Raw genomic sequence first — 13,388 nt, forward strand, 5'->3', positions numbered from 1 at the left:
GGCTATTCCAACAAGCGGGACTGGCCTAGGGCAATTTTTAGAGGGGTTTTTAATCATATTTTAATTAGACAACATTTAAATATTTCTTTTTAACTAATTTTAATTTTGTAATTGTTATTGGTGTATTTTTTAACTGATTGTCAGCCGCCCTGAGTCTGCAAGGAGAAGGGCGGGATATAAATTCAATAAATAATAATAAAAATAATAATAAAATAATATCTGGTACAATAATTACTCCAGGAGAACATAATATTTTTCAGCTTGCCAAACAATTACATAAACATCCTGGGGAAAAATAACAAGACATTTGAATATTAACTAACTTAAATCCTGATGTGTAATATGTAAGTGAGAAACCTAATAGTCTTTATTGTTCTGTATAAGAAGAAATGTATTAGTGTTACCTCATTATCACAGTCAAAAAAGAGAACAAAAGATACATCCGCTTTTTCATCCATTGTTTTGTTCCAGCCCTGAAGATTATCTTCATTTCTGGGAAATCCATCAATTAGGAATTTATTCCTCTGAGAGTTAGCTGCCATAGTTTCATCCATAGCCTATAGAATAATATTTTAGATTAAAACATGACACAAGACAATAATATACTGTATGCAATCAATAAAACAGTTCTAATTGGAATGATATGGATACTTCTACTTGAATAACATCTGCCAAGTTTCAAAAAAAAATGTAGGGTTACTTTAAGGGTAAGGTCGAATATGGTTTCCAAATCTGGGTGGCAAAAAGCGTGACAACCACTATGATAACTCTTTGATACATTTGGGGGCTTTCCACACTCTGGTGTGTCCCATTCTGGTAATCCTAGATTTACAAAAATGACATTCTCTGAGGAACTTTGACTACAATGAACAGTACAGAAATACATCTTTGCATATTCCAAGGAAAACAACTGTCAAGAAATCAGGAATTAAGGAATTATGTTGACTTGCAAATGAAATTTTAGATTTTTCTTTTTATGCTCTGTAATCACCAAAGCTACTGAAGTACAAAACTTATTCAACAGTTTTTGAATATTGCTTTATTGTCTCTCTCAAACGTATTGATTATATCTCTATTTGGTTAGAAGACAAGAAGATAATCTGTCCCTCATAATACTACTGCCTCTTCTGTAGTTTGGGATTTTTTCATTTGAAGAAACTGGAAAGATTCAGTTTACAAAACATAATATACTTCAGATCTACTTTAGGTCAAAGTATATCAGAGGAGGTACACATGTCACTGAAATAGAGTGCTTCAGCCCAGAATGTTGTCTTTATCACGAAAAGAGAAGTAACACATATCTGTGCTGAAATGTAATAGGTTGGATTATCAGGAGGAAGGGGTGCATTCCAGAGAAATAAGAGGCAGCTCAGTCCAGATATTTTGTGTGAAACAAAGAGGGTGAAAACAGACTCTCCCTAATAGTTCTCAGAATATATGCTTGTTATAGATAGTAGAGTGCTTCAGTTTGGCAAGAGTCTATCTGTAAGTATGGAACAATAAAGAACTCTGCTTGGAAGAATCACCACATATGTTTCTTGGTTCTTGGGCCTGACAATATCTAATGAAATTATTTTGAATAATTATCTATTCATGGATTTATCTATGCTCATAAAAAGAAAAGCATTATTTCATGAAAAGGGTAATCCATCTGTCATATATGGTATTTTACTACTAAAAGTCAAATTAAAGTACATAAATACCTTAATGTTTTGTTTTAGATTTATATGGGAAATTGAATTAAACTTACCCTCTTTAACAAGCTGATTGTTATTTGTACAGGTACAATCTTCCCATCCTTAATATAATTTTCAATAAGTTCTCCATACTGAGAGCCTGGTCTTTTTCTCTCATCTCGAAGGAGGTCACCCGCAGAAAGATGAGTATAACCATATTTCTAAAGGAAAGAAACCATAATTAAATTAAATCCACATAAAGTGTTGATTAGATAACTGTATTTTCTTTACATGATATTAATAAAGACCTGGCTGTTGTCTCAAATATTTGGGCAAGGAAACTAAGCGAGCTGTGCTGATTTATTGGTTTTATTGGATTTATTGGTTTCTTTTCAGTTATAAGTTGGGAATGATTTCTTTGATCTCAAACATTTGTGGTTTGGATAGTTGATTTCATTTTACTGTTTGATTTTAACTTTTGCATGCCACCCAAATTCATTTATATGAGATGAGTGGCCATATAAATTGTAAGATGAGAAAATTAATGTGAAAAACCAACAGCATGTCTGTATTTTTGTTCATTTTTCCTATCAATGTTACAATGTTTGTATTAGTAGTCTCACTGTCAGGTTGCTCACATCTGATCTCTTTTATTCTTAAATATAATAATAATATAATAATTTTCGGATAAAATGCCAAATCCAATCTAAACACTTGCCTCACTGTTCAATCAACCATAATAATAATGATAAAACCACCTGACAAAACAGATAACAACAAGATCTTGCACTGACTAAGAGCAGAAAAACTGAAGAAAGACACAGAGTACAAGACCAGTACAGTACAAGACCAAGCCTTAGGAACAAATGCATACAAAGCCAGAATTAAGAAGATAGCAACAGACAGCATATTCTGTCTCTTCAAAGAAGTTGAAGAAATAGTGGACCATCTAATTAACTACTGCGAGAAGATTCCACAGACCGACTACAAACAACACCATGAAAAAATAGCAACAATGATGCACTGGAATATCTGCAAGAAATGCCCTTTGCCTGCAAGCAAGTGCTGTTGAGACCATAAAATAGACAAAATGTAGAAAATGTACAGTAGAAGCTGAAATGCTTTAGATTAGAACTTTAGAATTTGAACAGACAAGTACCTGACACATAACACTCCAGACTTAATAACTGTCAATAAGAAAGACAAAAATAATCTGTATATTGGATATTGCAATACCTGGAAACAGCAGAAGAAGAATAGGACAGAAAGAACTGGAGAAAATCACAAAATATGAAGACCTGAAAAGTAGAACGAATGTGGCACAAGAAAGCAAAGATAGTACCAATAGCAATAGATGCACTGATGCAATTCCAAAACATCTGCAGCACCACTTCAACACCTTCGGTAATGACAAGATCACCATCCATAAATTGCAAAACACAGCTTTACTTGGAACAGCTTACATCCTGCAACAATACCTTTAACCTGATTAAAGAACATCTTCCTATCCTTGGGAAAAATTCAGTAAGTGGACAAAATGCCAAATCCAGTCTAAACATCTGGGTGGCTATGTGACCAATCACTGTTCATTAAATTTGTAGGCTGCTCAACTCTCAACAGCTCTGGGTGATTCATAACAAAGAAAGCATAATAGAATCAATAAAATATACAAGATAAAAATATGGCAAGCTGAATGCTTGCCATGGGATGATCTCTGAGATTCTTTGGTTGGGCTGTTTACTGTTGGCTTGTTTGGCAGTTTCTTGATTGGGGTATTGTTTATTTGATTGTTGTTCTAATGTTAATCTTGGAGTTAATCTATGTTCATCTGGGTGCTAATTGCTGGTGGAGAGGTGCTTAGGTCTTTTTGTTCCCTTTTGGTTTGCTGGTTGTCTCTTTTGCATAGTTTATAGATATTATGTCTATGTGTCTATTGATGACTAATTTGCCAGAGAGCCAGGCTTCTAGAAACTTCCTAGCATTTTTGGCTTGGTCTAGGATGATTACAGTTTCCCAATTGAAAGTATGGTTAAGTCTGTCCATATGTTGTTAAAGAGTTTTCATCATGTCTTCAGATTATGCTAGTTGGCGTTCATGGATGTGTTCCGCCAATTTTCTACCTTTTTGTCCTACATATAGTAGTTGTTGCAATCATTACACTTTATGTTGTAGATGACTCTGTTTTTTTTCTTCTGGGGCTGCTGAGTCTTTTGGTTTGCTTAGGATGTTTTGAAGGGCTTTAGTTGGCTTGTGTGCTATGCTGATTCCATGTGTTTGTTGGTGGTTTCTGAGATGTTCTTGATGTATAGCAGTGTTATTCTTTTTAGGGCTTGTGTTGATTGTGCTGTATTGGGTTGACCAAACAAGCCAACAGTAAACAGCCCAACCAAAGAACCTCTAAGACCACCCCCACCAACACTAATAGGGCAAGCCACTAGAATATAAACTGAGAGCAAATCCCACTCCTTACTAGATGTTACCTACTTTGGGTAATGAAAAGTCTGCAAGAAAACAACCAGGCTCAGAGAGCACCGAGGACCTCTCACTTCAACTCTCCTTCATATATTTCCTTTGAATATTTCAAAAACAATCTAAGCTATTTAGAAGATATACAATATAAGATTCACAGGAAGGCAAACATAAAATGCAGACACTGGTACCTCCCCCCCATCACATTTCTTTGAAAATGGAAACATCTTGAAATTATTGATAAAAAAACAGAAGAATTTGTAAGTAAAGAATATGCATATATGCATCAACTGAAGTTCTCCTTCAAATTTATTGTGACATAAATATAACAAAGTTACAAGATACAAAGAACAATATGAGGAAAAAGGAAACACCAGTTTTTCTTTGTGGTTAACCTTGTGGTTAACCTAGTTGGAGTGCCAGGCTAAAAAAACCAGGAGTTTTAGTACCGCTAGTTATGAAAGCCAGTTGGGTGACCTTGGGCCAATTACTCTGAGTCACTCTCAGCCCAACTCACCTTACAGGGTTGCTATTATGAGAAAAAGTAGGAGGGGGAAGATGTGTTGGATATGTTCACTGCCTTGAGTTATTTGTAAAAATAATAAAGGCAGGATACAAGCAAGCAAGCAAGCAAATCAATATAAAGCTAAAATTCAAAATAGGTGCAAATACTAAACTGCTAAAATGACAACCTTGAAAGATTTAAAGCAGAATTAGTAAATTGTTTTCACTGCTCGGTCCAGGAGTTCGATTCTCACTAGCTCAAGGTTGACTCAGCCTCCCATCCTTCCAAGGTTGGTAAAATGAGGACACAGATTGTTGGGGGCAATATGCTGACTCTGTAACCCGCTTAGAGAGGGCAGCAAAGCACTATGAAGTGGTACATACGTCTAAGCGCTATTGATATAGCATTTATTGACTACAGTATCTCAATCTCAAAGGACCATACCCTGTGTACAAATTAAAGGCCATTTTCATGCGCCATTAGAAAACATTCAGATTTGCTAAGGTAATTGTCTAGTATCTTCAAGTTTCAAACTTTAATCTACATAAAACTATCAATCCAAATTTCCTCAAAAGTTTTTAACATGATTATTTGCTGGGGAATGAATAAAATTGTTCCTCTTTAATGTACATTGTTGAGATACGAACAATCTATAGCAGTGATGGCGAACCTTTTAGAGACCGAGTGCCCAAAAACCACCCCGCCCCCGCTCCGCCCGCCCCGTTCCACCCTCACCCCGCCCACCCTCAGGGCCATCCATGGCACGCCGCAGATCGCCCAGGCAGCCCTGCAGCGCCATGGTGGCCACGTCCTCCACCAGCACCCTGCAGCATCATCTGCTGCCCAGATGCCATGTGCTTGGCTCTACAGCTCCGCACGGGCCGCACCCGGGGGTGACTCTTCTCCGGGGGGGGGCTGCTGGTGAGGAGGGGGCTACGGGGAGAGGCGGGGTTGAGGCAACAGCGTGCGTGCCCACAGAGAGGGCTCCAAGTTCCACCTCTGGCACTAGTGGCATAGGTTCGCCACCACTGATCTATAGATTGATGAATTACTTTAGGAAGACTGATAGAAACCACAGCTGATAATATTGAGCCTCCTGTTTAACCCTAACCAGTTAGAAGGGAAAAAAAGTATCCAAAGCCGTAGTCAAGGCAATCCAACGCAGAATAAGAATCGGAGTTTGATTTCTCCAGACGTTTCTGCGTTTCCTGAGTAAAGTATTTGAACGTTATTATCCAAGCCTCAATGAAGGCTTGCATTGAGGCTTGGATAATATTAGAACATTACAAAAGGAGGAGACAGAAACGCCCTATACATAAGAACTGAAACAACAAAGATGAAGAGAATTTGTAAAAAAATAAATAAATACACGCATCAAGAGCAATATCGCCCCATTTACCTCACATTTCCCTAAAAGTTGAGTTTTCTGAATGTACTGAATTATGCTTTTTTTTTTTTTTTTTTGGTAGTCACTAAAATTCTGGCAACCGTTCTGGAGTACCCGTTTTTGATAGGGTAGCTCAGGGGGGTAGGCAACCTTGGCTTTTATGACTCATGGACTTCAACTCCCAGAATTACTGAGCCAGCCATGCTGGCTCAAGAATTCTGGGAGCTTGGAGGGGATTTTTTATAAGGATTTACTTATTCTGAGGGGGCAGGATTGGCAATTTAAATCATTGGATGATTTGAAACGAGATAATATTCTCCATTCCTGGTTCTCATATTGTCAATTGATAGATAGGTGGCATATAGATCAAAAGCTTGGTATAACTTTGGAGGATGTGAATTTGATAAAGCAGATTAAAGATCAAGGTAGAGCTCATATTAGGAGAATTTATAGTGTTTTAATAGAATTGGATTCTGAAACAGAATTAGTTAAAGATTGTATGATTAAATGGGCTCAAAACATTCAAGAACCAATTTTGTTGGATACATGGGAAATAATTTGGGTAAGAAATGTGAAATTTACTCAAGCGCAGAATTTAAGGGAAAATTTTTATAAAATGTTTTATAGATGGCATTTGGACCCCCAGAAGTTGTCTTGTATGTATCCTAACCTACAGCCCAAATGTTGGAGATGTGGTAATTTAGATGCAACTTATTATGACATTTGGTGGACATGTAGGGATGTAAAAGCTTTTTGGATTAAGATTTGGTGGAATATCCAACAGATTTTTAAGAGAAAGATAAAATTCACACCACAATTATTTCTTTGGGGTATTATGGAATATTTAAATTCTAGAGAAATGGTTTTGATGTTGTATTGTATAACGGCAGCAAGGTTATTGGTTGCTCAAAACTGGAAGAAGAATGCATTACCTACTATGGATGATTGGAGAATGAAGGTGTCGTATTTTGCAGAAATGGCTAAGATTTCCGCATACTTGAAAGATCAATCTCAAGAAAAAATTATTCTGGTTTGGAGAAGATGGATAGATTATATTCAGAGAAAGTATGAAATGAACAAATATTATATAGCTTTTGAGTAGATTTTATATTGTTTTTATTTTATTATTATATTATATACATTTTATATTTATATTTATTTCAAGTTGATATTTTTTTATTAGAGTTAAAGTATGTTAATATTTGATTGTATTATGTCTGGGTAGTTTTATTTAGATCTGGGATGACATGTGCATAACCCTGTATTCGATTCCGGGAAGTCCGGGGGGGGGGGAAGGGGGAGGGGATTTAAGACGTAAATATAAATGTTGGTATATTAAAATGTTATAGTGAAATAATGTATTTGAAGATGAGATGCTCGGCTGGCGCCCCCAGACTGCGTCCGAAGGATGAGGAAAGGAAGGAGGTGGGATGTGTAGGGTAGTTGAGAGGAGGAAGGAGGAGAGAGGTGTAGGTAGGAGGAAGAGAGGAGGAGGGAAGTAGGTAGGAAGGGTGAAAGAGAGGGTGGACGCGGTCGGGGGGGGGGGCTGCTGAGCATCTCTGAATAGATATGGGGGGGTTGTTTTTTCTTTTGTTTAATGTATACCAGATTTGTATCTTGTTTGAATATTTGAAAATTAATAAAAATTTGAATAATAAAAAAAAAAGAATTCTGGGAGCTGAAGTCCACGAGTCATAAAAGAGCCAAGGTTGCCTACCCCTGGGGTAGCTGAACCCGTCAGGTCCGACACCAGATCATTTGCAATACAGTATTCTAAGAATCTTCCGGACCGCAAACCATGAAAGAACTACTTCAGGCCCCATCAGTCTTTACCCTCCGACTAAGCAAGTTGCCGGCACTCTTTGAAATTCCCCGCAGGCTAAAAATTGTAGTTCCTTCCCTTACCTCCACAATGCGGGCACACTGGGTTCCCTTTCCGGCTCCAGGCCCGCCGAGAACGAAGACGACTACCGGCTTCATGAGGAGCAGCAAGCGAGGCGAAAGGGAGGCAGGAGCGGCAAAAGCGTGGAAGCGAAGAAGCGAAGCAGTTACGCGACCGGCAGTTGCCCCAAAGAGAGAACGGCAAAACATACGCCGGCGAAAAAGAGGGAGGGAAACGAGGGGAAGAACCCGGCCACGACTACAGCCAGCCGCCGACTCCTCCGGCTGAGGTGGCTTGTAATGTGTCACCAGGAAGCAAGCGAAAGCGCTTCCGGGTTCCCTTCCTTCCGTCGCTCTCGCTGATGTGGGAGGGAGAGAAGCCCGGAGAAAGGCCTGGAGGGGCCGGGGGGGGGGGAGGCCGGGTTAGCGGTTTGAAGGCAATTACAGTAAAGTTACGGTGAAGGCAGGCAGGGCAGATGGGCGGGTGTCAAGGAACCAGTAAGGTCGCTTTGGAAGAACAGCTTCGATTCACTCGATGGAAATCTAAAGGGTGTTGGCTAATGTCGATTTCATTGAGAAACAACTCTTGTGTTGTAATATATGGTATAATACGTCTTGTACTACCTCAGTGTTTCTCAACCTTGACCATTTTAAGGCATGTAGACTTCAACTCCCAGAATTCCACAGCCAGCATTGCTGGCTGTGGAATTCTGGGAGTTGAAGTCCACATGCCTTAAAATGGTCAAGGTTGAGAAACACTGTTTCTAATGCGGGGCGGGGGTATGGTTTTTGTGTTGCGTTTTTTTTTAATATTGTAAGCAGCCCAGAATCACCTGTGTGAAAGTTGGGGGGGGGGGCGTATAAGTTTGCTTACATACATAAATTCAATAAATAGTGTTTGTTAAAAACCTAAGACGGTGGATTTTTGGATGCCGCAATTTGCCTCCCCCCAGCAAATTTTTAATTCTATTTCTTAGCAAATCACCGCAATCCTATCTATTGTATGATGATTAACAAGAAAGTGCTTCTGTCTTTAATAATTCTATGGTCCAATTCTATTTGGTATATTTGAGGGCATAAAACAACATCGAAATAGCAAGTTGAACATTTTTTAGCAGGTATTTGGTACTATTCTTGGAAACTCTCATTTTTCAATTGGATTTTCTATACAAAATGTTGAAATAAATGTAAAAATTCTTGAGAAGTGAGTTGATTTTAGAGAAGTCACTAAATTGAGAGATGTAATGTAGCTATGTAGCTCATAAATCTTTGGAAATATTCTAGTACTGAATTTTAAAGGCCTTTTTTATTTTAAAGTTCAAACAATAAGCCAGGTAAAGAAAATAGTTGACAAAACTTAAATCAGTTAAGTAGCCACAAGGCTCTCCATAGCCTAAAATTCTTAGTTTGTAATTAAGAATTTCTTTACTCAATATGGCCAGAAAATTATTTTTCTCCAAGTCAACACAATGACTTTTTATTTTCATAAAGTCTTGTGTAAAAGGACAAAATTGCCTATTCGAAAGGTCTTTTGTGCTATATACAGCAATATACTTTTTGTAGGGGAAATAATTTCCTTGCTGCCTTGCCTATGAAAACCTATTGTGGACACAAGTTATAAGAATTAGACCAATCTTCATCAACTTGATGTTCAGATGGGTGGTACTTTCACACAATGCCATGAAATGGTTGTGGTTGCATTAATGCTAATGATTTCAGAATCTAGTGTATTGTAATGCCCCTGGAAAACAAGAAGGATAGATCTCTTTGTTGTTTTCTAATGGTGACCTGTTGTTTTCTAGTGGTGACTCAAATACCACCAGCTTTAGAGCAGCGTTTTCTCAAGTTCAGCAATCTTAAGAGGTGTAGACTTCAACTTCATGCTGGCTGATGGGGGTTTCTGGAAGTTTGAAGTCCACACTTCTTAAAGTTGCTGAGGCTGAGAAACACTGCTTCAGAGTGAACGAAAACCTTGACTCTTATTTTGGGCAGTGTTTCAATCAGGCAGGTTATTCCAGTGTTACAAACCACACATAACAGCACTGCTTCTGTCCTTAGTTATCTGACGTAGGTGCAGAGAAAGTAGATTAACAACTATCAAATTACTTCTTGTTGGTATTTACGGAGCTGGTCTTGCAGCAATTTAAAAGAGGCTGCAATTCTATACTCACTTATCTGGGATTAAGCCCCAACTGAACTTGAAGGGCCCGAATATGGAGCTCCTAACCCAGCCAACGTACCTGAGATTTACTTCTGAACCACTACAGTATCTAGGTTGTAAAGTCATTAACAGACCTTTCCTAATTATGTTTGCTCAAAGGTGTTTGCGATTACGGCTGCTGTCTTTGCTGGAAGCCTTAGAAGCGATTACTATGGCAACAGAAAGAGCTACACCCCTTGCCTTAACCTTAGCGCTTGCGCAGTAGCTGGGCTTCTTGAGGCCGTTTAAAAGAAACCCGTTTTTAAAAACCCACCCTTAAGAGATACGCGCGGGCGCGCAAGCTTAAAAGGCGGTTTTATTTCACTAGAGGTTTGGTCATTGGTTACGACAAACCAGCAGGCGGGAGCGATTGTTTGATTGACACCAAATGAACGATTCGAAAAGGGCGATGGGCGGAGGATAGCGCTCGTTAAAAGCGTTGATTGGCTACGCCGAGTTGCCGTCGGGGACTTCGGATTGGCTGATTGTGCCGCCATTGGAGCCGCCACAACAGGAGGGGAATAAGAATTCAGTTGCTTTGGTTGATAGTTGTGTCCGGCTCTGGTGACCCGGGAATAAAAACGGAGTCTTAATGCGAGTTGTGAGGTAAATGGGGCGATATTGCTCTTGATGCGGGTATTCTTTTTTTTTGTACAAATTCTCTTCATCTTTATCGTTTCCATTCTTAGGTATAGGGCGTTTCTCTCCCCTCCTCTTGTAATGATTCTAAGTCTCCCTTTTTATACAAAGCCTGGACTGAGGCTTGTATAATAAGGTTCAAATAGGTTACGGAATGTTTACCTACTATAGAAGAATGGTCATTTAAAGTCTCGAATTTAGCAGAAATGGCCAAGATTTCCGCTTATGTGAAGGATCACTCGCAAGAAAGATATATTTTGGTTTGGAGAAGATGGCTAGATTATATTGAGTGTAAATATGGGGCTAAAAAAATATCATTTGGTTTTTGAGTAAATTTTGGAATATTATGGTTGTATAAAGGTTAGAATATTTTATTTAGTATTATTTTTAATTATTAAAGTGTTGTTATTATTATTGTTTTTAATAATTGTATTGTTTAAAAGAGAGTTAAAGGAGGTTACAGATATGTTATTTTAATAGTTGATTAATGTTAATTAGAGTATGATTATGTTATTGTTAACCCTGTGATTGGCACTGGGAAGGGAGGGGGAGGGAGGGGGGTGGAAGGGTGGGAAGGGGAAGGGGGGGATTTATATTGTAAAATTTTATAAAATCTTTAATAAAAAAAAATAGGTTATTCAGGTAGCGCAGAAGTGCCCGGGAAACCAAACACCGATCCTTAATCTACGTGGGATTGTCTCGGCTACGGCCTTGGATACTTTTTCCCCCTTCCTTCTTACTGGATAGGCGGTGTTGCCGTGTTGGCAGAAAAATAAAGGAGAGGTTAAATATTATCAGCTGGTTTATATCAGTCTTCCTAAAGTAATTCGCTAACCTGTGGATTGTTCGTATGTGCATTGAACATGAACAATTTTATGAATGATTAGCTTTCCCCAACAAATAATTTTGGTAAAAACGCATCGGGCTAGGAATTGAGATTATGTAATTGAAGCTATTCAGAGTATGTTTTTTTTTTATTATATTAAATTTAATTGCTGCCTGTCTCGTATCAAAACAAGCCTTCGTGCTTCAGAAACAGTCTGAAAGAACTGCATTAATAGGTTAAAGTTCTAGGATCTGGGGACATGTATAAGAAACATCAACGTTTCTTATTTAGTTAGATGACATCTACAACTTGTGGTATCCGGGAAGTTCCTTTCTTGTCATTTCACTACGAGGCTTTTATGTCACTGAATCCAATTTCTTGCTCAGTGTAAAAATCTAAATGAAAGCATTCTTGCTAGGTGGATGTCCAGCCTCAGTCTGAACCCATCAAATTGAGAGATTGTCACATTTCTTAGTAATTTAATTGAGAGATTGTCACATTTCTTAGTAATTGGCTTCACTATTCAATTCTTCCTTTTACTAAATAATTGTTTCCTAAACTGAGCCAAAAGCTAGTGCAAATAATCTCACATTTATTCAGCTAGATGTAATACTTTAGATGGCATCTGACCAATTGAAAATATAGTTATTTGAATCAAGAACTGTACTGATCCTTAGATAAAGTAAAATAACAATGTAGCTAATAATAGCATTTCCTTTTTCAGTTGCATGGCACATTACTGACCCATATTCTGCTTATGGTTAACACAATTCCAAATTCATTTTCATATAAACTATTCCCAATCTGACTATTCCCTCCAATAGGCATTCCCATTTTATTTTATTTATTTTGCCTAAGGGAAGAACTTTGCGTTTGTATCTCATCTCCCTAACTTTACTTCATGTTGAATTTTGTTTATTTGAGTATTAGCTTTATAATTTGAACAAGAAACCTGACATGAAAGGACTATTTTGCAATAAATGACAGAATAATGGAAGTCCACTTTCACTCCTGCTTTATGCCTCTTTGAAAGACCTACAGTTTATTTATAGAAAACTTTATATTTTCTTCTGGACACAAATAGTGATGGTGGTTTTATTCCTTCAAATATTTAACCCACTAAGGCTTGCTAAGTTCAGATGTGTCTGTTTTCTTGTTTCATAAGTTTAAAAGCCTTGTTTTGTCCCATATATCTTTCATATTCTTATGATCTACTTCTACTAAGCTTAATGTGGCTTGGGAACTGGGTATTTAGAGACTGTCTACTTCAACTCATAACTGCCCACACAGTAAGATTGAAGGGATTGTGTGTGGGGGGGGGGGGAGAGAATAGGCTTCCTCCAGGGTCCCTACTTCTCTAGAAAGTTACTTTCCAGTGTCTAAAAAAGGGTTATCTCTCCTACAAAATAGTGTAATTTGCTTGACTTAGAGCAGCTCCAGCCTTTTCGAGTTTTTAAAGGCCATGGTTGTCCAGGAAGGCTTTGGAGACTGAAATAAATATGTCATACCTCCCTCCCCACAAGACTAAGATAGCCTATATTAAATTGTTTTCTTTGTGCATTAGGTTTAATGATGATTACAGAGCATTGTTGCATTAGTTTAATTCTTTTTTTTTTTCAATATAAAATTTTTATTATTTTTCATCATAGAAAAAAACATCACAAATATTACACAATACTGTAAGAAAACCCACCCCCCACCCCCCCGGACTTCCCAAACCTAATCCCAGGATAATATTCAAATATAAGTAAACAAATATTAATATCTCTAACTCCACAAAGTATATTATTCTACATGAGTAGGTA

The 13,388-nt window shown here is 37.8% G+C and overlaps 2 protein-coding genes across 2 annotated transcripts in view; one reads left to right on the top strand and one right to left on the bottom strand.

The window, feature by feature from the left end:
* The window catches only part of CMPK1 (cytidine/uridine monophosphate kinase 1), a 13,240-nt gene extending 5,006 nt beyond the window's left edge, over positions 1 to 8,234 (bottom strand). The window contains exons 1-3 of the mRNA XM_015812548.1: positions 7,943 to 8,234; positions 1,751 to 1,897; positions 405 to 557 (exon numbers count right to left, since the gene is read on the bottom strand). Coding sequence (XP_015668034.1) covers positions 405 to 557; positions 1,751 to 1,897; positions 7,943 to 8,128 — 486 coding nt within the window. The 5' untranslated portion in view covers positions 8,129 to 8,234. The remainder of the gene's footprint in view (positions 1 to 404; positions 558 to 1,750; positions 1,898 to 7,942) is intronic.
* A 2,407-nt stretch (positions 8,235 to 10,641) lies between these two features.
* STIL (STIL centriolar assembly protein) overlaps positions 10,642 to 13,388 on the top strand; it is a 20,526-nt gene continuing 17,779 nt past the window's right edge. Inside the window, exon 1 of the mRNA XM_015812549.1 lies at positions 10,642 to 10,724. The gene's annotated coding sequence lies outside the window, so the exon portion shown is untranslated. The remainder of the gene's footprint in view (positions 10,725 to 13,388) is intronic.

Source organism: Protobothrops mucrosquamatus, unplaced genomic scaffold (assembly GCF_001527695.2).
Source record: "Protobothrops mucrosquamatus isolate PMUCROS unplaced genomic scaffold, P.Mucros_1.0 scaffold95, whole genome shotgun sequence".
Lineage (NCBI taxonomy): Eukaryota > Metazoa > Chordata > Lepidosauria > Squamata > Viperidae > Protobothrops > Protobothrops mucrosquamatus.